Below are 27,661 nucleotides of genomic sequence, written 5' to 3' on the forward strand. Positions count from 1 at the left end.
CTACCTTGAAAAAACAAACAAACAAAAAAAAAAAATAATAACAAACCAAGCCTGGTGGCAAATCCAACATTTTGTGAGGTGAAAGCAGGAAGATCAGGGGTTCAATCCATCCTCAGCTATGTAGTGAGCTCTTAAAGCCAGCCTGGTTTACATGAGACCCTGTCTCAAACAAACAAAAAAACAAAATTACCACTTACAGGATTGGAGAGATGGCTTAGCAGTTAAGGCACATGCCTGCAAAGCCAAAGGACCCAAGTTCCATTCCACAAGATCCATAAAAACCAGATGCACAAGGTCATGATTGCATCTGGAGTTCATTTGCAGTGGTTATAGGCCCTGGCATGCCCATTTGACCTCTTAAATAAATGAATAAAGATAAAAATATTTAGGCTGGAGGAATGGCTTAGCAGTTAAGGTGTTTGCCTGCAAAGCCAAAGGACCCAAGTTCAATTCCCCAGGACCTACATTAGCCAGATGCACAAGGGGGCACATGCGTCTGGAGTTCATTTGCAGTGGCCGGAGGCCCTGGTGTGCCCATTCTGTCTGTCTGTCTGTCTCTCTCTCCCTCTTTCTCTGTCAAATAAATAAATAAATAATAAAATACTTAAAAAATAAATAAAAATATTTTTTTAAAAAGCCAGGTATGGCAGTGTATGCCTTAAAAAGTTTTTTTTTTTTAATTAACAACTTCCATGATTGTAAACAATATCCTATGGTAATGCCCTCCCTAGTGCATGCCTTTAATCCCAGCACTTAGGAGGCAGAGGTAGGCAGATCAAGGCCACCCTGAGACTACATAGTGAATTTCTTCCTTCAAAGACTCTATCTATACCAAACCTATAAAAATACCATTTATATTAGCACCTCAAGTTGGGGAGATGGTCCTGTGGTAAAGGGCACCTGTTTCAAAGCTTGCAGGCCCAGGTTTTATTCCCCAGTATTCACGTAAAGCCAGATGCACATAGTGGCACATACATCTGGAGTTCATTTGCAGCAGCAGGAGGCCCTGGTGTGCCCATTCTCTCCTTCTCTCTCATCTCACCTCTGTCTGTCTCTCTCTCTCTGCTTGCAAATAATAAAATATAAAAACAAGTAAAATACATAGGGAGATAGCTCACTGGTTAAAGATGCTTGCTTGCAAAGCCTGGGTTCAATTCAATTCCGAAGTACCCACATAAAACCAGATTCACAAAATGGCACATCCATTTGGAGTTTGTTTGTAGTAGCAAGAGGCCCTGGCATGCCCATTTTCTTTCTCTCTCTCTCTCTGCTTGTAAATAAATAAAAAAACTTTTTTGATTTTTTGAGGTAGGGTCTCACAGTAGTCCAGACTGACCTGGAATGTACTCTGTCGTCTCAGGGTGACCTTGAACTCACACCAATCCTCCTACCTCTGCCTCCTGAGTGCTGGGATTAAAGGCGTGTGCCACCACGCCCAGCTAAAAAGACATTTGTAAATACTTTTATTTATTTATTTATTTATTTATTTGCAAGCAGACACAGAAAGAGAGAGGGAGAGAGAAAAAAAATGGGCCTCTAGCCTGTGCAAACAAACTCCAAATACATGTGCCACTTTTTTCTTTTTCTTTTTTATTTATTTATTTTTTGGTTTTTTGAGGTAGGGTCTCACTCTAGCCCAGTCTGACCTGGAATTCACCATGGAGTCTCAGGCTGGCCTTGAACTTACAGTGATCCTCCTACTTCTGCTTTCCCAGTGCTGGGATTAAAGACGTGCGCCACCATGCCCAGCACCAACGTGTGTCACTTTGTGTATCGAGCTATATACGTGGGTGCTAGAGAATTGAACCTGAGTCATCAGGCTTTGAAGGCAATTGCCTTAACCGCTGAGCCATCTCTCCAGACACACACACACACACACACACACACACACACACACACTCACGCACTGACTTTTTATTTTTATTTTATGTTTAAAATTTTTATTAGCATTTTCCATGATTATAAAAAAATATCCCATGTTAATTCCCTCCCCACTGTGACTTTTTGAGGTAGGTCTTGCTCTAGCCCAGGATGACCTGGAATTCACTTTGTAGTTTGTGGGTGGCCTCAAACTCACAGTGACCCTCCTACCTCTGCCTCCTGAGTGCTGGGATTAAAGGCATGTAGCACCATGCTCAGTCCCCTAAAAATATTATTATTATTATTATTATTATTATTATTATTATTATTATTATTATTTCGGTGTTTCGAGGTAGGGTTTCACTCTAGCCCAGGCTAACCTGGAATTTACCATGTAGTCTCAGGTTGACCTCAAACTCATGGCAATCCTCCTACCTCTTGTCTCCCAAATGCTGGGATTAAAGGCATGCACCACCATGCCTGGATTCCTAAAAAAAATATTTTTTTTTTTTGTTTTTTCTGACGTAGGGTCTCACTCTAGCCCAGGCTGACCTGTAATTCACTATGTAGTTTCAGGGTGGCCTTGAACTCATGGCAATCCTCCTACCTCTGCCTCCTGAGTGCTGGGATTAAAGGTGTGCGCCACCACACCCCGCATAAAAATATTTTTAAAAAATCAAGTAAAAGGGCTGAAGAAATGGCTTACTAGTTAAGGCACTTGCCTGCAAAGCCAAAGGATCCAGGTTCAATTTCCCAGAACCCACTTAAGCCAGATGCACAAGGGGCACATACATCTGGAGTTTGTTTGCAGCAGCGGGAGGCCTTAACACGCCCATTCTCTTTCTCCCTGCCTATTTCTCTCTCTCTCTCTCTCTTTTAATAATATCTTTTTTATTTATTCTTATTTATTTGAGAGTGACAGAGAGAGAGAGAGAAAGAGGCAGAGACAGAGAGAGAATGGGCACACCAGGGCCTCTAGCCACTGCAAATGAACTCCAGACGCGTGCGCCCCCTTGTGCATCTGGCTAACGTGGGTCCTGGGGAATTGAGCCTTGAACTGGGGTCCTTAGGCTTCACAGGCAAGCGCTTAACCACTAAGCCATCTCTCCAGCTCTCTTTCTCTCTCTAACAAATAAATGAATAAAAATAAATACTTAAAAATATTTTAAATTTTTATTCAAAGAGCTGGTGAACTGGGTATGGTGATGCATGATTGCCACCCTGGTGCTCAGGATGTTAATGCTGAAGAACTGTCACAAATAAGGCTGCCCTGGGCTACATAGTGAGCTCCACACTAGTGTTAGCTACAGTGAGACCCCATCTCAAAAAAGTTGTGTGTGGAGAGGCTGGGGAGATAATTCAGTCAGTAAAGTGTTTGCCTTGCCAGCATGAGGACCAGAGTCTGATACCCAGGACTCACGTTAAAATTAAACAAACAAGCATGGTGGTGTGTTTGCAATCTTGTGCTGGGAATCAAGGATAGGCTGTTCCCCCTGGGCTCACTAGCTAGTCAGTTTAGCCTACTCGATGAGCTCCAGGCCAATGAAAGACCCTGTCTCAAAAAAGTTGGACCAAGGATGGGAGAGATAGCTTAGCAGTTAAGGCACTTGCCTACAGAGCCTAAGGACCTAGGTTCAATTTTCCAATATTCACGTAAGTCAGATGCACAAAGTGGCCCATGTGTCTGGAACTTGTTTGCAGTGGCTAGAGACCCTGGTGTGCCCAGTCTCTCTCTAGCTGCCTCTTTCTTCCTGTCTCTAATAAATAAATTAAATTAAATTTTAAAAAAAGTCAGACCAGGCCGGGCATGGTGACACACTCCTTTAATCCCAGCACTTGGGAAGCCAAGGTAGGAGGATCACCATGAGTTTGAGGCCAGTTTGAGACTACAGTGAATTCCAGGTCAGCCTGGACTAGAGAGAGACCCTACCTTGAAAAACAATGTCTAAGTCTGTTCTGCCATTCATTGGGCTTATAACTCTAGACAGACTCTTTGACCTCACTGAACCTCAGTTTCCCCATGTGTTCATGTTAACAATGCTTCAAGCAGTCAAGACACTTCATGCATGCTGCCAGGAGTGTACAATGGCTCTGTGCTTGCTATGAACTATTTCTTCTGCTGTTCCTTTTGGTCACTGAGCCCAGGCTAGGGCACAGTGGGGGTGGGGACATTGCCTGCACTGAGCAGACCCTCCTGTGAGGCTGTCTAAACAGATGGACCATGCTCTTCCTACAAGTTGCTGGAATGGGAGCCCTTCAATTGAGTGAAGCTGGGGGTGTGGGGAGCTTACGTATCAGCCTGTGTGTGCCTGGCTGGGGATAGAGGTAGATAGGGGGTTAATGAACTTAAAGCTGGGGAAACAGATCCCTTCCTGGATAGCGAGGCCTTTCACTATCACTAGGCAATCGAGCTAAATGTAAAACTTTAAACACTTCTTGGGGGGGCAGCACTGGGCCAGAGAGCAGCTCCTTAAGGAGGGAAGCAGGGCCCTCATGTCATGTTCTTCCTGGGGGAAGGCAGTTGAGGCTGGGCTCCAGACCCCTATGGTCCAGTGACCTCACATATGAGAAGGTGCCTTCCTGGAGACCTGGCTGTCCCCTTAGGAACAACCCAGTAGTATCAGACTTGGGTTTACTTCCCAACTCTACCACTTAGAAGTTGTGTGATCTTAGAACCAAATGAAGGTCTCTGGTCTCTGACTTTCATTTTCCTTATCTCTTAAACGGTGTAGCAGGGCTGCAGAGATAGCTTGGTGGTTAAGGCACTTGCCTGCAAAGCCAAAGGACCCAGATTCAATTCCCCAGGACCCACATAAGCCAGATGCATATATGTCTGGAGTTTGTTTGCAGTGGCTAGAGGCCCTAGTGCACCCATTCTCTATCTCTGTCTGTCTCTTTCTCTCTCTCTTTGAAATAAATAAATAAAAATATTTAAAAATAAAAATAATAAAATGGTGTAGCAGTTGCCTTTATGTTTCTGGGACAAAACACCTGACCAGAAGCAGTTTGCTTTTTTTGTTTTTATAGAGGTAGGGTCTCACTCTAGCCCAGGCTGACTTGGAATTCACTATGGAGTCTTAGGGTGGCCTCAAACTCATAGTGATTCCCCTACCTCTGCCTCTTGAGTGCTGGGATTAAAGGCGTGGGCCACTGTGGTGGTTTGATTCAGGTGTCCCCCATAAACTTAGGTGTTCTGAATGCTAGGTTCCCAGCTGATGGATATTTGGGAATTAATGCCTCCTGGAGGGAGTGTATTGTTGGGGGCGGGCTTATGGGTATTAAAGCCAGTTTCCCCTTGCCAGTGTTTGGCACACCCTCCTGTTGCTGTGGTCCATCTTATGTTGGCCAGGGGGTGATGTCCACCCTCTGTTCATGCCATCGTTTTCCCCTGCCATCGTGGAGCTTCCCCTCGAGCCTGTAAGCCAAAATAAATCTTTTTCCCAGAAGCTGCTCTTGGTTGGGTGATTTCTAACAGCAATGTGAACCGGACTGCAACAGCCACCATGCCTGGCTTTTTGTTGTTGTTGTTGTTGGTTTTCAAGGTAGGGTCTCATTCTAGCTCAGGCTGACAGGCTGACCTGAAATTCACTCTGTAGTCTCAGGGTGGCCTTGAACTCACAGCGATCCTCCTATCTCTGCCTCCCGAGTGCTGGGATTAAAAGTGTGCACCACCACGCCTGGCCAGAAGCAGTTTAATGGAAAGAAAGGTTTTTATTTCAGCTTACAGTTTCCAGGGGAAGTTTAGCCATGGCAGGGAAAGCATAGCAAGAGATGACAGCTGGCCATCACATCTCCACATCAGCACAGAGAAAGGAGACGGAGAGCTAATGTGGCAGGCAAGTCTGCCCCCAGTGATAAACCTGCAGCAAGGCTCCACCTCCTAAAGGCTCCACCTGTTTGGGATTAAGTATGAGGCTTAGTCATAAACTCATGAGGGGACATTTTATATTCAACCCACCACAAACGAGAATAGTTCCTCCCTCACAGTGTTTGCTCTGAAGGCTAACATGTAGAAGAAAATTCAAAAAATGTGATCCATGGCATCTGATTGATGATTCAGCCCCAATACCACAGAGGGTTCATTCTGTGTGCTTCACTTGCATGCTCCCCGTTCTTCAAGCAAGCCCAGCTCATGCTTCTGGCAGGGCCTCTGCACTTTGTTTCCTGCCTAGAACCCTTTCCAGATCTTGTGGCAGAAGTTACCTTGGCTCAGCTGGGCATTATCTCCTGGGAGGCTGCCCTGGCTGACCTGTCTGGAGAAGCTGCCTCCAGGCATTGCTCCATCTCATCACCCAGCTTGTTGTTATCCTACCATTGCACCTCCATGTGATTGTGATATACCTGTTTTTTTTTTTTAAGAAACAGTTTATTTAGACTTATATAAAAACACACACAAGTTTATAGTAACATGGTGACAGAGTTTCATCCTGACCCCAACCATGTAAACAGTACTCATAGATCAGTAGAGAATATATCCCAGCTCTCTAGAAGCCATCTGGCACCTCTCTCCCAAATACAGCCACAGTATGGACTTCTGGGCTGGAGAGATGGCTTAGCATTGCAGGTGCTTGTCTGGGAAGCCCAAGGCCCAGGTTTGATTCTCCAGGTCCCACATAAGCCAGATGCATAAGGTAGCACATGTTTCTGGAGATCATTTGCAGTGGATAGAGGCTCTGGCATACCCATGCTTTCTCCTTCTATCTGACTGTCTCTCTCAAATTATATATACAAACATACATGTATATGAAATTTTAAGTAGCTTTTAAAGTTTTTTTGGTGGGGGAGTGTTCCAGGTAGGGTCTCATTCTAGCCCAGGTTGACCTGGAACTCACAGAATCCTCCCACCATGAATTTCTTACCATCCACTTTTGACAGGGAGCTATTTAAGGCTGAATGATACTCTCAAAAGACCAGTTCCTGTCCTGCTCCTGGAACCTGTGGAAGTGTCCTCATTTGGGAAAAGGGTAAAGATTATTATTTATTTTATTTTTACTTAGTTATTAGAGGGAGAGAGAAAGAGGAAAAGAGGCAGGTAGAGAGAAAGAGAGAGAATGGGCGTGCCAGGGCATCTAGCCACTATAAAATGAACTCCAGACACGTGGGCCACCTTGTACATCTGGCTTTTGTAGGTACTGGGGAATCGAACCTGTGTCCCTTGGCTTGGCAGTCAAGTGCCTTAATCACTAAGCCATCTCTCCAGCCCTAAAGATTATTTTGTATTGCTTGTCTATGTGGTATGGATATATGTATATCATCTGCATGCTTGTATGTGTGTGTATGAGCAGAGGCCAGAGATGGATGTCAGCTGTTTTACTTGATCATGCTTCACTGCATTTCTTGAATCAGGATCGCTTACTTGAACCTAGAGCTTGTTGGTTTGGCTAGTCTAGCTAGCCAGTTTACCCCAGGCCTTCCTGTCTTCACCTCCCAAGTGCTGGGATTACAGGCAAGTTGCCAGGCCCACTCAGCATTTATGTGGGTGCTGGGTGTCTGAACTCTGGTCATCATGCTTGTGCAACAAGCACTTTACCGAGTTATCTCCCCAGCCCTAAGAAAAGTCTTTGCTATAGTCAGGCAAGAATCTCAAGGTAAGGCTAACACCTAGGTAGAACCCAGTGCCTAATAAGACCCACAGGGAGAGAGGCGCAGAGGGGAGAAGGCCACAAAGACAGGCAGAGGCTGGAGTGTTGCAAGCCCAGGAGTGTAGGAGCTCCCAGAAGCTGGGAGACAGAGACAGATCCTCCTCTACAGCCTCTGGAGGGAGCAGCTTGGCCACTTTTTTTTTTTTTTTTTTTCAATTTTTTGAGGTAGGGTCTTGCTCTAGCTCAGGCTGACCTGGAATTCACTACATAGTATAGTCTCAGGGTAGCCTTGAACTCATGATGATCCTCCTACCTCTGCCTCTCAAGTGCTGGGATTAAAGGCATGTGCCACTATGCCCATACTTCTTTAAAGAAATTTTTTTCTGATTTACTTTTATTTATTTATTTGAGATGGAGGGATGGACACACCAGGGCCTCTAGCCACTGCAGATGAACTGCAGATGCATGCACCACCATGCACATCTGGCTTACGTGGGACCAGAAGAATCGAACCTGGGTCTTTGCAGTCAAGCGTCTTAACTACTTAAGCCATCTCTCCAGCCCTCGGCCACACTTCTGTCTTGAAGTTCTGGCCATGAGCATCACAAGAGAAATGTCTACTGTTTTAAGCCATCTGGTTTGTGGTAATTTGTTATGGCAGCCCTGATAAGGAGATAGATTGTTAGCAACTGCAAACACACTACTCCCACAGTCTTATGCATTGCTCACACATGCACATGTGCATGCGCACACACACGTGCATATGCACCAGGGAGGGTCTCACTGCTCCTGTGTGCTAGCATGAAAACCAATGAGATTATTGTAGGGTTTCCGTCTCTCTGGTCCTCTCAGGTGCTGGGGAGAGTGGGGGCTTGGTGAGCTGGAGCCTTTGGTCCTCACCTGCACTGATGGACACAGCTGGAGAAGATGACCAGGCCCTATGCCACAGGCTGTTACTCCTGGGGCCTGGGACTTCTACCAGTCACAGGGCAGCCAGGAGCTCACCTTGCCACACAGAAAGGAACCCAGCTGTGCTGCCGGGTTTGTGTGCAACTGTGTGGGGTGTGGGTGAGCACTTATACGAGGGAGTGCATACAGGTAAGTAGGTGACATCAATGTGAGAATAATTCTGGAAGTGGGATGAGCAAGTGCAGGAGTGGGATGTTGATGGCACTGAGTGTGAGTGCAGATGTGATGAGTTGGAGTATATGTGGAAGGGAAGTGTTAGTGCATGCTGCTCTTTGAGCATGTATGAGTCCACAGGGACACATGATTGGGGGTGGGGCAGAACTGGTGAGGCCAGGACAAGCAGCACATAGAGAAAATCCTAAATCCTACAGAATCCCTTCACTCAGAAATCCCCTGTGGTGGAGAGCCAGTGGGGAACTCACAGAGCAGACTGTTGGGTTCCAATTCCAAATTGTCCTTTACTGGATGTGTGACCTGGCACTATACTCCTGAGCCAAAGTTTTCACACATGGAATATAGTGATATGATGGTTGAAGGAGTAAGAAAGTCAGTTCAACATACTGCTGAACACCAAGAAATCGGACAGGAGACAGCCCCTGCTACCTTTATTTATTTATCTTTTATCAATTTAGAAAGAGTATGTGGAAGAAAGAGAGAACATATATGGGCACACCAGGGCCTCTAGCCACTGCAAATGAACTGCAGATGCATACATCACCATGTGCATCTGGCTTATGTGGATACTGGGGAATTGAACCTGGGTCCTTAGGCTTCACAGACAAATGCCTTAACTGCTAAGCCATCTCTCCAGCCTCCTTGCTACCTTTAGACCAAATAAATAAATATATATATACATAAATAAGACCCCAGGGGAGTCAGATACCTGGCTGACGATCTCAGTAGAAAGGCATTTAAAGTTTGCTGCCTTCATACTTGCTAATGCTTCTCTCATAAAACCTCCCTGGCCCAATGCTACTGGGAGACCTCACATTTGAGATGTGGTGTCCCTCTGCGAGTAAGACTTTTCTCCAATAAAGTCTAATTCCTCTGTCATAGATATTTTGACTGTATGCCTCCTCTTTTATTTTATTTTTTAGTTTTTTTTGAGGTAGGGTTTCACTCTAGCCCAGGCTGACCTGGAACTCACTATGTAGTCCCAGGGTGGCCTCGAACTCATGGTGATCCTCCTACCTCTGCCTCCCAAGTGCCTCCTCTTTTTCTAACAATGGTACTGATGTAAGATTTTGGGGTCTAGAAGGGGTCTTCCAGAATTTATAAAACCCAAGTTTTTGGGTTGTCCTACCTTTAACAAAGAATTAATAAAGATGGACTCAAGAAGGATAAATTATGAATTAGGTTTACTGAGGAGAAAATCATGACTTGGGTTTATTTAAGGGAGATTAGGTTCTACAAAGGAGAGCTAGAACAGAGTCATAAATATGTAGGAAGTAGGAACCTAGGAGCTTGTGTAGAGAAACTTCGGAGAAACTGGCATGGCATCTGCCATGTGGTTTTTTTTCTAATATTTTATTTATTTATTCATTTATTTGAGAGAGAGATAGGGAAAGAGAGAATGGGCACATCAGGACCTCTATTCACTGCAAACAAGACACATGTGCCACTTGTGCATCTGGCTTATGTGGTAACTGGGGAATTGAACCTGGGTCCTTAAGACTTCACCGGCAAGTGCCTTAACTACTAAGCCATCTCGCCAGCCCCCATGTGTGTTTAGAAAAATTAAGAGGACAAACGGTGAGCTAGAGCAAGAGATTCAGAGGAGAAATGAGAAATGAAGAGAGTTAACACTCATGATTACCCCAAGTTTAAAGAAATTACCCAGGTAGCAGACCTAGAGTTAGTGAAAGCATGGTAGATCTGAAATGTAAGAAAAATACACACATGGTAGATTAAGAAACCAGAGGAAAATCATGCTTGTAATCAAAGAGAGAGGTTACTCCAAACTATAAAGCAGAGATGAAAAGAAAAGCCATCCAAAACAAGAATCAATTTTATGCTCACGTGTATCCTTGTGGCCCTAACCAAGAGAGGTAGGCAGGCCTAGCAGAGAAACTGAGTTGAGCGGAGCTGGGTGTAATGGGACAGGAAAGCAGTGGCCTTTATGGGCAAGGGTAAGACTTGATTGGCTTGTAGAGAAGGAGGCGGGATCCTAGAGCCAGCACATTGGGGCTGTCTATTAAAGTAATGTGCTAGGGCTGGAGAGATGGCTTAGTAGTTAAGGCACTTGCCTGCAAAGTCAAAAGACCAAGGATTGATTCCCTAGGACCCACACAAGCCAGATGCACAAGGTGGCACAAATGTCTGTGCAGCGGCTGGAAGCACTGGCATGGCCATTCTCTTTATCTGTTCCCCTCCCTCCCTCTCTCTAATAAATAAAAAAATATATTTTAAAAAAAAGTAGTGCGCTTGGACTGGAGAGATGGCTTAGCGGTGAAGGTGTTCGCCTGCAAAGCCGAAGGGTCCGGGTTGGACTCTCCAGGACCCACGTAAGCCAGATGCTCAAGGGTCACAAGCATCTGGAGTTCGTTTTCAGCGGCTGGAGGCACTGACGTGCCCATTCTCTCTCTGTCTGCTTCTTGCTCGCTCATAAATAAATCAATTTTAAAATATAGTTTTTAAAAGTAGTGCGCAGGACTGTGGACAGCAGGGGGCGGTGTAGATAGGTCTTCATTAGACGAGTTCCATTAAATTTTATTTTTTTTATTTGAGAGCAACAGAGAAAGAGACGGAGAGGGAGAGAGAAGCAGAGAGGGAGAGAGGAAGAAAGGAAGAGGGAGAGGGAGGGAAAGGGAGAAGGAGAAAGAAAAAGAAAAAGAGAGGGAGCAGGAGGGGGGCAACAGAAAGAGAACGGGCGCACCCGGGCCTCGCATCCTCAGCACAGGTTCTTGGTAAAGGAGGTTTAACAGGAACCACCACTGTTACTCACCTGTTCACTCCCAGCTCCTCACCAAGCTGAGCCATGAAAGGACCTGAAAAGCTGGGGTCAGGGTCAGTTCCAGGGGACATCCTTTCCCTCAAAGGCGCCTATGGTTACTCCAGAGCCACGGGGCTCGGCAGATATGGGCCCACCCCGAGGTGTGTGTGAGAGGAGAGATACGTCTCCTAGAGGTGGGGACGCACGCTTTGGAAGACACTGATTAATCTGTTATGACACACGGCAGCTGTGAACTTGGACCACGGAGGCGGAGGTCCGGGGGACCACCGACCATCTCCCCGTCCACACCGTAACTTTCGGGGTCGCCGCCGGAAGTGGCGCGGGACGGAGCATTTCCGCCAGCGCACTGAGGGGATCCCGGGATTAGTCCGGGAAATCTGGCCTGGGCTGCGGGAGCGCCGGGCAGGGATCGGGGTAAATGCTAAACCCGAGCTCGGACGCACAGAGCGGACGGTTCCGAGCTGCGGGCATGAACGAGGTCCCCCACTGCTTCCGCGTGGCGTCACTGGGTTCTCCAAAACAAGTTCCCAGCACCAGAGGGGAGCGTTTGAATAAAGGCTCTGTGTTTCTCACGCCCAGACTCTCGGATATGAGGGCGATCTGGCTGCGACATGGCACCCGGTTGACCTCCGGGGTTGATTGGGCTGATTTGACGTGCGCTCCGTGGGAGGGGATGCCCTTCCCCAGGAGAGGAGGGCAAGTCTTCGGTTAGTGGGTGTGAGCAGCTGCGCTCCCCCGCCAGAACCGCCAAGCCAGCTCTCAGCGCCAAACTCTCAGCTCACCTAGCGTGTGAATGTGCGCATGGGAGCGCCAGGACCTCTTGCTGCAGCAATGAGCAGCTTTATTATTTGCAAGGGGGGAAGAGAGGGAGGGAGAGAGAACACATGGGAAATAAGATGGGCATGCCAGTGTTACGGAGTTCTGGGCTTCAGGAATAATTCTTGAACTCCCAAATCCTGAGTTCGTGTCTGCTTTTTTCCCCCCAAGGTAGAGTCTCACTCTAGCCTAGGCTTAGCTGGAATTCACTATGGAGTCTCAGGTTGGCCTTGAACTCACGGCACTCCTACCTCTGCCTCCCGAGTGCTGGGATTAAAGGCGTGCGCCACCATGCCCGGCTGTGTCTGTTTTGTTTTTTTTTTCTTCTTTTTATTTTTTTTTCTCAATTTTTATTAACATTTTCCATGATTATAAAAAGTATCCCATGGTAATACCCTCCCTCACCCCCACTTTCCCCTTTGAAATTCCATTCTCCATCATATCCCTCCCCATCTCAATCAGTCTCTCTTTTATTTTGATGTCATGATCTTTCCCTCCTCTTATGAGGGTCTTGTGTAGGTAGTGTCAGGCACTATGAGGTCATGGATATCCAGGCTGTTTTATGTCTGGAGGGAGCACATTTTAAGGAGTCCTACCCTTCCTTTGGCTCTTACATTCTTTCTGCCACCTCTTCTGCATTAGACCCTGAGCCTTGGAAGGTGTGATTGAGATGTTACTTGGTACTCCAGTCACTTCTTTCCAGCACTATGATACCTTCTGAGTCATCCCAAGGTCACTGCCATCTGAAAAGAGAAGATTCTCTACCCAAAGTGAGAGTAGTATTAATATAAGGGTATAAATATTAAGAGAAGTGCTTACTGAGCAGTTTGATAAGCATAGTACATACATTTATCCAGACATCAGCAGATGTTACACCCCTAGGGCTCATGACTACCCCTGTTTTAAGTTTTTAGTATCAGGGATGTGTTTTCCCCCATGGAAAGGGCCTCTAGTCCAATTGGAAGGTAGTTGGTTTCCACCATGACAGATGTGCCATTATTGCACCCATTGGCTCATTTGGCCTGGCTGGCCAATTATAAGGCTTGCAGTGTGTGTCCACTGTTGAGTATCTTCACTGGCCAGGTCTGCTTTTAACCAATGAATTGGATAAACCAAACTGAGAAGGATAATTTATAAAACATTACATTTTATTCAGAAATACATGAAAGGGAGGGTGCACCCACATGGTGCATGAGCCCATATGTGGGCCTGGGAACACGAAAAGGGAGTTAGAGAGGAAAGAAAAAAAAGTGCAGAGAGCTTCTGCCATGTTGGAGCCCATGGGGAGTAGGGATCTCCCCTCATCTCAACCTAGAGGCTTACCAGGACAGGAACCTGGGAGGTCAGGAGACATGAACAGCCAGCTACCCACCTGGTGTCTACTTATAACCTTATTGTGATGGGCCTTACTTGCAGGCTCAGGTGAGCCAGAGTGAGGATTGATTGGTTTGGGCTAGGGCCTGGCTTAAGAACAGGCCAGCCATGAAGCTAAGTTCCACGTCCTTCCCTCCCCAAGGTAGGGTCTCACTCTAGCCTAGGCTGACCTGGAGTTCACTATGTAGCCTCGGTGTGGCCTCCAACCCATAGTGATCCTCCTACCTTGGCCTCCTGGGATTAAAAACGTGTGTCACTACACTCAGCGAGAAGCCAAGTTTTGGGGCTATGCTTAATGGACCACAATGCCAGGATCAGATTTGAATTCTAGGAGAAGGGAACTCCCTCCCTGGAGGGGCTTAGGTTTATGGAAAAACTCCTTTAGTCAAGGAGAGAAGAGATCTTTCTCTTGATCTCTGGTAAAGTAGAGATTGCAAGGACAGACTTAAGTAACTTTGCGGCCCAGTCACCCTAAAGTACAAAGCTACCTGACTCCCTCTCACCAGGGCCTCTAGCCGCTGCAGACACATGGCCCATTTTGTGCATCTGATCTGGCTTTACATGGGTACTGGGGACTTGAACCAGGGTCATCAGGCTTTGCCACCCCCTGCACCACTTTTTGTGTCCAACTTATAGGGATGGCTTGGGAATGACCTGAACCCAAGCCCACAGACTCTGCAAGCAAGTGTCTTTAACTGCCAAGTCATCTCCTCAGCCCTCGGCTCACCTATCCTTGAAGTGAGAGCACCATCAGTCTGTCCCTCATGGTGGGGAAATTGCAGCATAAGGAGGAGTCTTCGTTCTTTTCTGCTCTTGGGAACTTAAAACTATCCCTTGGTCGCTGGCGGCACGCCTTCCTCTGTTGGAGGCGTACCCGGAAGCGACTCTGCGGAAAATTCAGGGTCCCGAGGCGTTTCACCATGGCCACGGCCGGAGCTCAGAAGCGCTTCTGCCGCTGCGCCTGTTTCTGCTACCAGAACTTGTACGTGGCTCGCTACGGGCTGTACCTGCGCTTCCGGGACGAGCAGCAGCTGCGCCGGGACTATGAGCCCGTGAGTGGCCGCTGCTGGCTCTCGGAGACGTGAGCAGAGGGTGCAGGAGGGACCTGCGTCCTGGTGCTCCAGTTTTCTTACCCTAAAAAAAAAAAAAAAAAAAAATTACTTGCTCGCGCGCGTGCGCGACGGATTTAGGTGGGGATGATTTGGGATTGGCAGATTTTGCAAGCAAGTGCCTTTACCATAGAGTCATCTTCCCAGTTTACTCTTATAGAGGAAACAATGGTATTTCCTTAGTAAGCCGTAGTGAGGAAGTCAAGAACCTACATGCAGAGTGCACAGGGCAAGAGGTAGAGTGCTCTGTTGGTATCGGTAGGGGCACTTGGGAGCGCTGCTCTGTGCTTAACAAAATTATCATACGATCCTGTGCGGCGGAGCCCACTATTACAATAAGGGGGGAAACTGAGGATCAGATATGTTTAGTGACTTACCCAAGGTCACACAGTCCTGCTAACTTGGTCTTTCTTGCAGCTCCTGCGCAGCCGAGGCTGTGTCAGCTCCAAGGATTTCCTACAACTCTTAGAAGAGGTAACACATCAGTCCAGCTCTTCCTCTAGATCTGTGCCAACAGTGTCAGGCCTGCCAGTCCCAGACACATGAAGGACTTCTTAGCCTCTTCCTGCTCCCACTCCCCTGCTCTCCTAGGTCCTAGCACCAGGAGAAAGATTGAAAAATGCCAAACTAGCCGGGCATGGTGGTGCACACCTTTAATCCCAGCACTCGGGAGGCAGAGGTAGGAGGATCGCTATGAGTTCAAGGCCACCCTGAGACTTCATAGTGAATTCTAGGTCAGCCTGGGCTAGAGTGAGACCCTACCTCGAAAAACCAAAAAACCCCCCAAAAAGAAAGAAAAATGCCAAACTGTCTACAGCACACCCCCCTGAACAGCTGTGTGAGATAGGCATAGCTATTACCCCCATTTTGGGACAAGAAAGAAGGGCAAAGAAGTCAATTGCCTGAAGTCTCTTAGCAGGTGGTGTTGAAATCCCAACAAGGCTGTGGGTCTCTGGTTGCTTCCACTCTTCCTTAGCCTGGTACCTGGACCGTGATCCATCTTCAGCTGTCTCTCTAGCTGGGAGCTAGTGGTTGGAGTCAGCCTTTGGTACTGGACTTAATGGGACTCTTCCCCCCCCCCCCCCCCAAGCGGCGTTGCTGGTTGAGGAGCCAGGGGTTTTCATTGCAGTCAGGCTGAGGGGAGGGGAGGAGCTGCCTACAGTTTGGACAGACCCCTTTGAGAAGTGACTTTCAGCTGTTACAGCACCTTGGTGCCTGCAATAGACACAGGTAGATTGGAGAGTGTACAGAGATTTGACTTCCAGCCTCAGCTCCTTCTTGGGCTTCAAGGGGATGGGAGGCCCTACCTGCTAACACCTGCCATATCACCTCAGCTTAAGCAGGAGGTGGGGCGGCGCCAGCGGCTGGGGCAGGAGTCAGCTGCGAGGAAAGCCCTCATCTCGAGCTCCTATTGTCCTGCACGGCCTGAGGTCTATAATTCACTGCAGGTACTGGGTGGGGAGCCCGGGGGCTGGTTACTGAGGAGGAGTCTTGGGAGGGGGCTGCCTTTCCACGGCTGCTGCGCTCTGCCCTAGGATACAGCTCTTGCCCCTGAGTTTCTGGATGCAGCTGGCTACAGTGCATCTCCAGGTGCAGACCTTCAGGGCCTTCTCCAGCGGCTAGAGACAGTGTCGGGTGAGCCATGTCCTTGCAGGACTCAGCAGTGACAGCCTGAGATACCTGGGCACAGGAGGCTGGGGAAAACTGAACCAACAGGAGCTGGGAGGGCCAGTGGGACCAACCTGCCAGGTGCTGGGCAGTGTCCCCGGGAGGTGAGTGTTCTCACTGTCCCCACTGCAGAGATGAGGAGACTGAGACGGGGCAATAGAATGCTTGGCAGTTCATGAAGAGAATGACTCAGAGCTCTTGGCCCAATGTTCACCCCTCCCTCCTCAGAGGAGAAGCGCATCTACCGGGTGCCCGTGTTCTCCATGCCATTCTGCCAGGCCCTGCTGGAGGAGCTGGAGCACTTCGAGCAGTCAGACATGCCCAAGGGAAGGCCCAACACCATGAACAACTATGGGGTCGGTGAGGCCTGGCCAATGTACCCAGACAGTGAGGGTGGCTGGGGTGGGAGACCCACCTGAGGGGCTGCAGGTACCTGCCCACCTTCAGACCAATAGGATTGCTATGAAAGCAAATGAGTTGAGCACTGTAGCAGCATCCTTGGTCAGGGATGTCCCAGGGGTGCCAGGTAATTCCCCAACAATCTCTGCTGATCCCAGGGACCCTCTTCTAGGTGGTGCTGCATGAGCTAGGCCTGGACGAGCCTTTAGTGACACCACTGCGGGAGCGTTTCTTGCAGCCACTGACGGCCCTGTTGTACCCAGACTGCGGTGGGGGTCGTCTTGATAGCCACCGTGCCTTCGTGGTCAAATATGCTCTGGGCCAGGACCAGGAGTTAGGCTGCCACTATGATAATGCAGAACTCACCCTCAATGTAGCCCTGGGCAAGACGTTCACTGGGGGTGCCCTCTATTTTGGAGACCTCTTCCAGGTGAGTGAGACCTGTGGGGCAGGGAGGCTATGAGTGTCTGGGTCTGAATGCCACCATTTACAGGCACCTGCAGCCCTGATGGAGCCCCTGGAAGTAGAGCACATTGCGGGCCAGGGTGTTCTGCACCGAGGTGGCCAATTGCATGGGGCCCGGCCTCTGGTCACTGGTGAGCGCTGGAATCTTGTCGTCTGGCTCCGGGCCTCTGCTGTGCGCAACCACCTCTGTCCCATGTGTTGTCGTGAGCCAGACCTGGTGGATGACGAGGGCTTCAGCGACGGCTTTACCCGGGAAGAACCCACCATGGTGGATGTGTGTGCCCTGACTTGAGCCTGTATCCCCCAGAGGTGAGGGGACTGGGCGGGCAGAAATAAAGTCTGCAGCCTTGACATTCCTTGGATCAAAAGGACTGTTGGCTTCTGGATCACTCTTTTGACAGATGTTGTACAGGTTTGCTTGAAGTAAAGCCTGGTTAGGGAATGTTCTCAGAAGGGCATCAGCAGAAGCAGCTGGGCAAAGATGTGTTTCACCAGAGGTCAGCCTCCTTGTGAACTCTGATTGGGAGCCCTACTACTGTTGGGCCCTAGCAGCACTTTTGTTAGTGGCTCTGGGATAGGTCAGGGCTGACAGGGAGGGGTGACTACCTTGCCAGACATCTGTCTTGGACAGGGGAATGGCCATGGCCTCCAGTGAAGAGCACAGATCTTAACCAGTACTAGAGCTGGGGTTGTGTGGGCCTCCACTGACAATCTGTAGATGAGAGTTGAGGGCTTACTGGAGAGGGGCGAAAGGCAGGGACTAGAGCCAGCCACATCTTCTGGGTTCAACTCCCAGTTCTGCCACTTCCAGCTGTGTGGCTCTGGACTTCTTGTGCCCTGGGTGCTATGTAAGAATACTTGACACCTATAAAGCACTTTAAAGATTTATTTTTGTTTATTTATTAGAGACACAGACAGGGAGACAGAGGGAGATAGAATGGGCACACCAGGGCCTCTAGCCACTCCACTGCAAACGAACTCCATATGCATGCGCCACCATGTGCATCTGGCTTTCGTGGGACCTGGAGAATTGAACCTGGGTCCTTAGGCTTTGCAGGCCTGAGACTTAATGGCAAAGCTATCTCTCCAGCCCCAACACTTATAAAGCACTTTATAATACCTCTCTGATTATTGCTGTTATTGAAGGGCTTACAATGCGTGCATCTAAGACTGGATGCAGTGCATGCTTAGCCATGCTTTTGGGGTCACATATTTGAAATTCTGGGCTTTTTAAAATCTTGAATTCTGGCTTTTCTGGGAAGGTAGAAAGATATATAAACACCAGCCCCATTCCGACACTGCAAAATGCTGGAGCAGTGGAGCATGGTGAAGCACACCCTTAGTCTCAGCACTAGAAAGGCTGAGGCAGGAGGATACCATGAGTTCAAGGCCAGCCTGGGCTACAGAGTGAGGTTGCAGTCAGTTTTAGCTAGAGTGAGCTCTTCCTTCAAAATAACCCCCCAAAATAAAATATTAAAAAATCTGGAGCACAATGCCAGCAGCACACTGGACTGGCCCGTGGGTTTACTCATCATATGTGGCCCCTGATGGACAGCTGAGTTTGCAACCTTGAACTACTGGGTGATGGAACGAACAAGGCAGGGGAGAAAACTGCGCGAAAGGGTCGCCTTCCCGAGACTGGTGATGTGGAAGTGTTCGAAGGGCGGTCTTGGAAGAGGGAGAAACGTTTAACAGATGGGCGTCAAAGGCAGCAGGCTGTAAAACACTGACCTTTCCAGAGGAGGCTGTGAGGGAGGTGGATGCCCAGCGCAGGCCTGGGCGCCCCCAGGTGGAACTGGAGAGGCAGGGTAGACTTCGGAACTAATGGTACTTGAACCTCAGAGCTCGTCGAGACAGTCTCCAGAGCACCCCAGGCCGGAAGTGAGCCGGAAGCCACTTTGCAGCCGATCCTTCACTTGAAGGTGTGGTGTAGGTTGGAAGTCTGGTGGGGTGGGTGTTTGAGGTGGGGCCTCGGTCTTCTTGTTGGGGGACGCGGGGGTGGGGTGGGGTGTGGAGGCTAGGAAAGTGCGAGATAGGACTCCACACACCCTAGCGGTTGAAGGCTGCTACTCATTCGCAGGGGCGCAGGCGCCAAGTATCTCCGCGGGTGTCTGTCCTTAAAGGGACCGCAGAGCGAGGTCCCCAGTGGTGGGGGGAGAAGGAGGCAGTGAGAGACAATCTCGTGGTTCTCTCTGGCGGTGATGGGGTAGTAGGCGCCCCGAAGACCAGGTTCTGTTGAAGCTGCCTGCGGGTCCACTCTGCAGGCCTGCTCAAGGAGAGATCCAATAACCTAAGCGTGTTTCTTCCTGTCTCCAGCCCGGGTCGCGTCGCTATGGCTCACACTGGATCTGGCAAGCGCTCTAGAAGTCGCAGTCGGTCCCGGGGGCGAGAGTCAGAAAAGCGAAGGAAGAAGAGTAGTAGTAAAGAAATCTCGAGGAACTGCTCAGCCTCTGGATCTCAAGGTCGCAAGGCTAGCAGAGCCTCCAGGGCTGAGGGTGAGGACCACAGGGATGTGGGGAGAAGGAGGTGCGGCAGTTAGCTTCCTGGGACTGGCACTGGGAAACTGTGTGAGGGGTACAGAGTGTAGAACCTGCATTGAGAGACCATCAATATGGCTGGATCCACATTCATCTTGAGTAAAAGGTGTACTTAATCATGCCTCTTAAAATATATTTTTATTTATTTGAGAGAAAGAGAGAATGGGCTTGCCAGGGCCTCCAGCCACTGCATACAAATTCCAGACGCATGTGCCACCTTGTACATCTGGCTTATGTGGGTCCTGGGAAATTGAACCTTGGTCCTTTGGCTTTGCAGGCAAGTGCCTTCATTGTTAAGCCATCTCTCCAGCCCTTGTCATGTCTTTTATGCTGTTTGGACTGAGAGGTGGGGACAGACAGCAATTTCCTGGAGCCCTGACTGAAGATGTTAATTTGGAGAATCTACTGGGAGGGTCTTGTCTTGCACATGCCTGAGCCTGGCCTATCCAGAGCAAGGGGACAATGGCTTACTTCTTGCCCTCCTGGCCTTCCAGCCTTACTTTCTCCCTGCATCACAGAGAGAAGCAAGCACAAGTTCCGAAGACCACGATCCAGCTCTTCCTCCTCTTCTTCCAGTTCTTCTAGCTCCTCTTCCTCCTCCTCTTCCTCCGGTGATGGCCGGAGGAAACAGGGGAAGCACAAGGATAAGAAGAGGAAGAAGAAGAGGAAGAAGAGGAAGAAGAAGCTGAAGAAGAAAGGCAAGGAGAAGGCAGCCATGCAGCAGGCCGAGGCTCTGCCGGGTCCTTCACTGGACCAGTGGCACCGATCAGCTGGGGAGGAAGATGATGGTCCAGGTACTGTGCCCTCCAGCATGCAGGAGAGAAAGGGTGCTCTCCCAAGGCCTGCTACCTCCTCCTATCTTCCCTTCCAGTTCTTACTGATGAGCAGAAGTCCCGCATCCAGGCCATGAAGCCCATGACCAAGGAGGAATGGGACGCCCGCCAGAGTGTTATCCGCAAGGTGGTGGACCCTGAGACGGGGCGCACAAGGTGGGATGTCAGTTGTAGAACCAGGTCCCATACTGTGCATCTGGGAGTACTGGCATGGGATGTGCCTCTGGTGGTGGGTGGTTGGGTTCTCTCCAAAAAGGCCCTATGTGGGGAAAAACATGGTCACTTGTGGCATCGCAGCTGTTCCTCTCATCCTAAGTGAGCAGACCTGGAAGGGCTCTGAAGAAGCTTTTCAAATGGTTGATGTTGGCTGGGCTGATGGTGCAAGCTGCCAAGGCAGAGCCTACCTGTGCTGCCTTCATTCTGCCCTAAGGGTGGCGATTGTGGGGAGTGTCCAGCCTCTCCCAGCTCAAGATGGTGTGACTTAAGTCCTGAGACCCCTCTGCCAGGTGGTTGTGGTTGTGTTTTGGCATGAGTGTCCCAGCTTGTTCTTTACTGAGTTGACATGCTCCCACCCCCAGGCTCATCAAGGGAGACGGTGAGGTCTTAGAGGAAATTGTAACCAAAGAACGTCACAGAGAGATCAACAAGGTTGGTTCTGCCCCTTTGCCCATGCTTCACCGCAGCTCTGTTTCTGATGGTCCCTTCCTGTGTTCTTTCTTCCTCAGCAAGCCACCAGAGGGGACGGCCTTGCCTTCCAGATGCGAGCTGGGCTGCTTCCCTGAGGGCCTTGCTGGCCAAGGCCAATGGACTGCTGGTGGTGGTCTAGAGGCGGGTGTTGGGGTGGAAGCAGCTGCCTTTTCTCTGGGGAGTGGCCTCTGCCCAGCCCAGCCTCCTCTTGGGTGCAGCAGCACATCTGAAAGAGGGCAGTATCCTCACATTAAATGTTCCTGGTCTAGACTTCCTGTCCTCTTGCTGTCTGCTGAGGGATGGGGAGTGTGCTAATTCTGGGGTAAGACCCCCACCCCCAAGGAGCTTTTGTTTCTTGGTAGTGGTTGAGTGTAGATCTCCCAACCACCTCTGCCCTGTTTGTCCTTAGTCAACCCACATGGGCCAGACCTGATCACACTCAAGCTGAGCCAACCTTAGCCTTGGTCTTCAGGTTGGACCAGTCAGGCTTGTGGAGAGACTACTGCCCATGCCATAGCCCACAGATGATGAGAGACAAGAGCCCAGGCACTGAAGCCAGGTGGTCTGGGTGTGAGTCTTGGCTCTGGCTTACTGGCTATGTCCCCTCTGGAGCAAAGGCCAGCAGACCCATCTTATAAGGTCTGTGCATGGGAAGAATAGTTAGCCCATAAATGTGTGGTGTCACTGTGGGTGGTGGGTGGCAATTACTGGGGTGAATGTCCCTTACCACCACAGCTTCAGTGGTAGGATGCACCTGCCCCACTACCCCACCCTGCCCCCATACCCATGAGGTGCCGCCACAGTAATGAGTCCAGAAGGAAGCCTTTGCTTCTTTAATTGGTTTAACAGACAGTGACGCTGTACAGAGCACACTCAAGCCAGACGATGCAGGAACAAGCAAGGGAGGGAGTCAGGACATTGCTACACATAGCCCAGAGAGACAGATGGACGAGGACAGACAGGTGGGGGCTGAGATATGAAAACATGACAGGGCAGGTGGGTGGGCAGCTCAGACCGAGCCAGGAAGGGACGGATGGGGTCTCTGCTAAATCCCTCTTTAGAAATCAAGGAGAAGGCAGGTAGTTGGTACTGGTTGGTGGTGAGGCTCATTCCTGGGGTGGGGGTCCATGGTGGGATTGACTAAGGCTTCTATTCTAACAGGCCTGGGGTGGGTGGCAGTCAGCGAGGCCTGCCTCACCCTTTGGTTATGATTGGCCAGGCCTGAGCCCTACAGCTCAGCACCTGACACTGTAAACATTTTTGGTATTTAAAAGGACTTTGCCCTCTCTCAGTTTCTGGAAAAATAGTGCTTCCTCAAGAGGAGAGTGTGCCTAAGGAATGTTAGGGAGGCAGAAAGCAGACCTGGATATGGAAGAGGCTTGGAAGGGAGGCTGCCCATGTCACCGTCTGTGACCAAGGGCCCTGGGAGAGGCCCGGGACTATTGCTGTTGTCCTTGGCATGGCTGGCGGTTGGGCAGGCAGGGCAGCGTGGAGATGCGAAAGCTGCTGGGGAAAGGCCAAGGCCACTGCCCACAGGGCCTCCCTGGCTTTTATTGCAGGTGGGCCTGAGGCTTCCAGGTGCTTCTCTTGATGAGACAAAATGGGGTGGGGGAGGTCATCAAGTGGGGCCAAGAGAGGAGGAGGCACTGGCCATGGCCCTTGGTGGGCTGTGATTGTCTGGCCGGCGGCTTCCTGCTGGGGGCAGAGGGGCAATATTGCACTTTCACGTTAATAGGTACATGGAAACTTGGTCCATAAAATAATTGGTACTTTATACATAATGCCTGAAACAACAAAAAGCTACATCTTAAATATGAATAAACCCTGAAGGTTCCATCCCTCCAGACATTTTTCTCTGCACAAAATAAATAGCTTCCCCTCTGTATAAGCCCGCCATCACAGAGCACTTACTTGCCCCTTTGGCTGTACATATCTACATAGGAGAGCATCAACCTGTGCACCTCCTTAGCCCAGTGATATGGCCCTGAGTCCAAGTCCAGCTTGGCAGCTTCTCATGGACAGAGCCCCATCACTGAACAACTGGCTGGGGCGAAGTGTGCTCGCCCAGCTCAGAGTTGAGTAGTCCAGAGGGCCACAGCTGAGGTTGTGCTCAGTGCTGGAGGGAAGGCAGGCGCTCAGACCTGGCATGCAGGACAGAGCTTCCCTGTTCAGGTGAGAAATGAAGAGGCTGCCTGCCTTTAAGCTAAGGAAGAGAGCTGTGGCTTCTTAGATTCGGCATCAAAACGGAATTGGCATTAAGAAAACTTCAGCGTACCCTCCCGCCCCAGAGTAGAAATTCAGTGGAATTAATGGGTCAAGTGGGAGCCCACACCTTGCCACAGGGGCCAGGTATAGGGCACAGGCTGGACCCCATCACAGTGCTGGGTGTTTCCAATGTGCAGGGGGCTGCACTTACACTGAGAGTTAAGAAAAAAGGAAGCAGCCAAGGATTGCTCATTTAAAAAAACATTATAGAAATCAGATTGAGAAGTAGAAAGGCGTAGAAACATGGGTGGCTGGGCAGGCAGCAGCCATGGCATAGGGCCTTGGCTGTTGGCAGGCAAAGAGTGGAAGTGGAGGCCAGGCTTGTCCAAGCCCAGCTGCCCAAGATGGGCTTCTCAGGAACTGGCTTTGGGCTTCACTGGCTTCATGCCTGTGCTGTGCTCAGGGCCAGGAGTGACACCAGGCCTGTGACTACACTGAGCTCCAGGTGGGACAGGTGGATGGGTGGGCATCAGTTCAGGATTGCCATTGGGCTGCCATGGCCCCAGCAGGCCAGGTAGGGCTATAGAAATGAAGATATGGCCTGTCTCCTGCTTGCATGAGGATTTGCCACACTGGAACATTCTGTGTGGTGACAGTTACTGGATCACCAAGTACTGAATTTCTATGCATGCCAATGAGTCTGTAGCCATAGGAGATGGTAATGGGTCTCCACTTTCAAAAATCAGTGCAAAACCAGTGAGGTTGAACAGTTGAGAAACTGGCATCATCAAGAAGCAGGCTGGGACCCCTGCTGGAGCTGCTACCAAATGGGAGGGAACCTGGGGAGGGGAGTCAATGGTTAGGGAAGTGGCAGGCCTACACTTGGCACCAGGAGGCTGGGAGATCAATGCAGGGCACAATATCCATAAGTGCCTCTTAGGCTAGGTCTCTTCATCATGGCTGGATGTCCCGCCAGCCTCCATGACAAGCTGAACTCTTCAGAACCTAGGACATGAGGCAAGGCTGGAAAGACTGTGTGGCATGGCCATGTCCAACTAAGGGCCCTGGGATAAGCTCTCAGGCCACGTCTCGTCTGTGCTTGTCCCCAGCCACCTGTGTGTGCCCAGGCCAGGCCTAAAAGTAGGGCTGGTGCCCTGGCCTAGCACCATGGAGACCACAGCGTCTCATAACGGTGCCCTACTTGGGGCCTATGGCTGCCCCTGGTTCAAGCCGGCCAGTCATAGCACGGCCCCAGCAGCTGGCCGCTACACTCATGCTGCGCTGGCCCCGCTGCTCACTGTCTGCTTGGCTTTGTGTCCGATCATGCCGGTGGCTGGGCCCACTGGGCTGGGCTGAGATGGTGCGGAACAGGTGATTCCGGGATCGCAGGAAGTCACCCTGGCCAGGTAGGCCAAAGCTGCCTTTGCGTAGTGCCATGCGAGTGGCTGTGTTGCGAGCTGGCCGTGCCCGATGATTGTACTTGAGCTGGGCCAGGTGGGCTGCATAGCCATCAGTGATGAACTGTAGGGGCAGAGGTGGGAATAGGCTGTCAAGGGGCTGAGGTTACCAACCTGCCAGCCTATGTCCCTGCATTGTGCCACTTACCTGGCACTGCTGCTGCAGCTTCTTGGTGGGCCGGCCCACAATGTAGATGTGCATGGGAGATAGGCTGATGGAGCTATAGACCGCCACGTCCTTTGTGGAGCCATAGGCCGCATGTGCGCGCAGGTGCAGCTGTGAGTGAAATGGGCATGGGCATAGGCCTGGCCCTCCTGCCCCTCCCTACCCTGTCCCCATCCTCCCAGGCCCCACCTCAGAGATGAGCAGCTTCAGGAAGTTGGCCTTGTGCCGTAGTGGGTCATGCACTAGGCCGTCACAGAAGGACACCACGCCATGGGGGAAGTTGTGCTGGGCCAGCCATGCCACCACCCGCTGCTTCTGCATGTCAGGCCGACCCGTCACGTAGATGATGAGGTAGCCCAGGTCCTGCCAGTGCCTGTGGTGGTAAGGGGCAAACCTGTGTGTCCCATGACCACCCTTCCTCTTCTTAGAGTTCTCTCCTACCCAACTGGTGCCCACTTGGGTCACTGAAAAGAACATCTTTAGCTTGGTCCAAGTACATCTTAGATGTGGTCCCCAGCTGCTTTGGTGATAATTCCAGTTACTTAGGTGGTTGAGGCAAGAGGGTTGCAAGTTCAAGACCTGTCTGGATTATACAGTGAACTCAAGACCAGCCTAGGCAACTCAGTGAGACCATGTCTTAAAATATAAAAAGAGGCCTGACAGCTGGGCATAGCATGAGGACCTGAGTTTAGAACCCCAAAACCCAGGGTGTGGCTATATGCGCCTCTAGTCCTAGGGCTAGGAAGACAGACAGGGAAGCTCAGACTCACTGGCTAATGTAGCTGAATTAGTGAACTCTAGATTCAGAGATCCTCTCTCGAATAAGGTGGAGAGTCATCAAAAAACCTGATGTTGACCTCTGCTCTCCACAGGCACATACAAACATGTGCATACCTGCACACAGGCCTACACACATGCAAACCACACCTTTACACACATTCCATCACTTGGGAGGCAGAGGTAGGAGGATTACCTTGAGTTCAAGGCCACCCGGAGACTACATACTGAATTCCAGTTCAGCTTGGGCTAGAGCGAAACCCTACCTCAAAAAACCAAAACAGTAAAAACAGCTGGGTATAGCACACCATTTGTCTAGCATGCATCAGGGTGACTGGAAAAAAACAAAGGAAAAAGCACATCTCTGACTGGACTTGAACAACACTGGTAATAAAGGTTAGTGGTAGTGGCAAACCTTCACAGGGCACATAGCTTGCAGGGGGCCTGAGCAAGCTCCAGTCCTCTTGGGTGTGTGTCCATAAAGGGGATACCTGAGAACTGAGGCCAGGTATCAAAACCTTCAATTTTCCCAAGGTCAAACAGCTAGTCAGTGTGTCAAGAGTCCCCCTGTGGTGCCATCTGTTTTTCCCCCACCTGGCCTGCAGAAGCTCCCTGCTGTTGAGCCTGCTGAGCCCAACTACCTTCTGGCAGTCATACTGCACCCCTTGAGGCCACTCACCGCACCACATCCACGGCCCCGGCGCGCACCTTGGGGTCACTGCCCATGATGGACACACTGGCGGCAAAGGAGCCATCGATACTGAAGACCACGAACTCCGTGCCCTTGGGCAGCACAGTGATGTAGCTGTCGGCAAATGTGTGGTCTCCCCTGGCCAGCAGGGACAGTTTGTCAGAATCAGCCAGAGCCCTTCCTCCTGCACACCCTACCCTGCTCCCCCATCAGAGATGCATACCTGACCACCATCTTGATGGGGTAGACGCCCACCCCCAGGCGGTGCGTCTCAGGGATGGTGTAGGAGACACGCCCACTGCTGTTGGTCACCAGTGTGTCCAGGTGCAGCCACTCACCTGAGGGTGGCTGCATCATGATGTGCACATCCACCTGGGGCCCAGGCAAGCTAGTCACAAGCTGACCACAGTGCCCTAGCCTCATTCCCCTGACCTTGGCCACGGGGGAGGCAGAGACTGCCCCAGTCCTCCACATGCTTACCTTCTCCCCAGTCAGCGTGACCATGTCCAGGGGCCCATACATGAACCGGCCTGTCACAACCTGTGGGCCATCCTCATTGGCAACTGCATCATTGATCCGGTGGTTGGCTGTCACATTCTGGGGAGGGGATAGTGTGTTGGGGTCAGGGAGGGACATGGAGGTGATTGGGGTCTTCTAGGTTCAGCTCATACTCCTGAGGGTGTGAGCTTGGGTACAGAGCCAGACAGCCTGTGGTGTGGTTTAGCCAAGTGACCTGGCCAGGAGAGAAAGGGAGGAAGGAGGGGTATTCCTTCCTTGTCTGTCAAGTGGGCTTGCAGCTCTAACCTCACATTACTGTGAGGATTGGACGAGACGGCATGTGTCTATAAAACTCAGTTTCTTTCTCTGTGACACGGGGCTTCTGATTAGATAGGACACCCAACAGATCCTCACCCGCAGTTTTACATGGGTCCTTTTGCGCTGCCATTTCTCTCTTGGCTGTGAAGGCGTGAACACGGACACTTCCTTGCCATCCAGTTCTAGGATGCTGGAGCTGTCATGCCGCATGACCTGGGGGGCAGAGACAGTCCATGGGGCAGGTTCAAATCTGGGCTGTTGCTCTAGGGGAGGCTCAGCAGCCTCAGGAACCAGCAG

At 50.4% G+C, this 27,661-nt stretch overlaps 3 protein-coding genes across 17 annotated transcripts in view; 2 read left to right on the plus strand and 1 right to left on the minus strand.

Annotated features, from left to right (window-relative positions):
• The first annotated feature begins 14,444 nt into the window (after positions 1-14,444).
• On the plus strand, positions 14,445-17,548 carry Ogfod2 (2-oxoglutarate and iron dependent oxygenase domain containing 2). 2 transcript variants are annotated; one of them, XM_004668479.2, is made up of 7 exons: positions 14,445-14,606; positions 15,081-15,137; positions 15,998-16,111; positions 16,199-16,298; positions 16,560-16,687; positions 16,903-17,160; positions 17,224-17,548. In XM_004668479.2, exons 1-7 carry the CDS (start codon positions 14,475-14,477, stop codon positions 17,485-17,487), a joined length of 1,053 nt encoding a protein of 350 aa, XP_004668536.2. In that variant the 5' UTR covers positions 14,445-14,474; the 3' UTR covers positions 17,488-17,548. The 2 variants fall into 2 exon arrangements, with proteins under 2 accessions (XP_004668536.2, XP_044988493.1); XM_045132558.1 differs by lacking the exons at positions 14,445-14,606; positions 15,081-15,137; positions 15,998-16,111 and having other exon boundaries at positions 16,296-16,435.
• Arl6ip4 (ADP ribosylation factor like GTPase 6 interacting protein 4) lies at positions 17,366-21,522 on the plus strand. Of its 5 annotated transcripts, none has more exons than XM_045132561.1 (6): positions 17,366-17,504; positions 19,512-19,690; positions 20,227-20,526; positions 20,604-20,721; positions 21,144-21,213; positions 21,291-21,522. In XM_045132561.1, the coding sequence occupies exons 2-6, from the start codon at positions 19,528-19,530 to the stop codon at positions 21,345-21,347; spliced, it is 708 nt and encodes a 235-aa protein (XP_044988496.1). In that variant the 5' UTR covers positions 17,366-17,504; positions 19,512-19,527; the 3' UTR covers positions 21,348-21,522. The 5 variants fall into 5 exon arrangements, with proteins under 5 accessions (XP_044988496.1, XP_044988494.1, XP_044988495.1 ...); XM_045132559.1 differs by lacking the exon at positions 17,366-17,504 and adding an exon at positions 18,692-19,117; XM_045132560.1 differs by lacking the exon at positions 17,366-17,504 and adding an exon at positions 19,120-19,145.
• A 548-nt stretch (positions 21,523-22,070) lies between these two features.
• The window catches only part of Pitpnm2 (phosphatidylinositol transfer protein membrane associated 2), a 200,010-nt gene continuing 194,419 nt past the window's right edge, over positions 22,071-27,661 (minus strand). For all 10 annotated transcript variants that reach the window (XM_045132553.1, XM_045132547.1, XM_045132554.1 and 7 more), the window contains 7 exons: positions 27,461-27,577; positions 27,029-27,145; positions 26,772-26,920; positions 26,537-26,686; positions 25,270-25,453; positions 25,063-25,191; positions 22,071-24,978 (listed from right to left, as the gene is read on the minus strand). In XM_045132553.1, coding sequence (XP_044988488.1) covers positions 24,655-24,978; positions 25,063-25,191; positions 25,270-25,453; positions 26,537-26,686; positions 26,772-26,920; positions 27,029-27,145; positions 27,461-27,577 — 1,170 coding nt within the window. In that variant the 3' untranslated portion in view covers positions 22,071-24,654. The remainder of the gene's footprint in view (positions 24,979-25,062; positions 25,192-25,269; positions 25,454-26,536; positions 26,687-26,771; positions 26,921-27,028; positions 27,146-27,460; positions 27,578-27,661) is intronic.

This window comes from Jaculus jaculus, chromosome 13 (assembly GCF_020740685.1).
Source record: "Jaculus jaculus isolate mJacJac1 chromosome 13, mJacJac1.mat.Y.cur, whole genome shotgun sequence".
Classification (NCBI taxonomy): Eukaryota; Metazoa; Chordata; class Mammalia; order Rodentia; family Dipodidae; genus Jaculus; species Jaculus jaculus.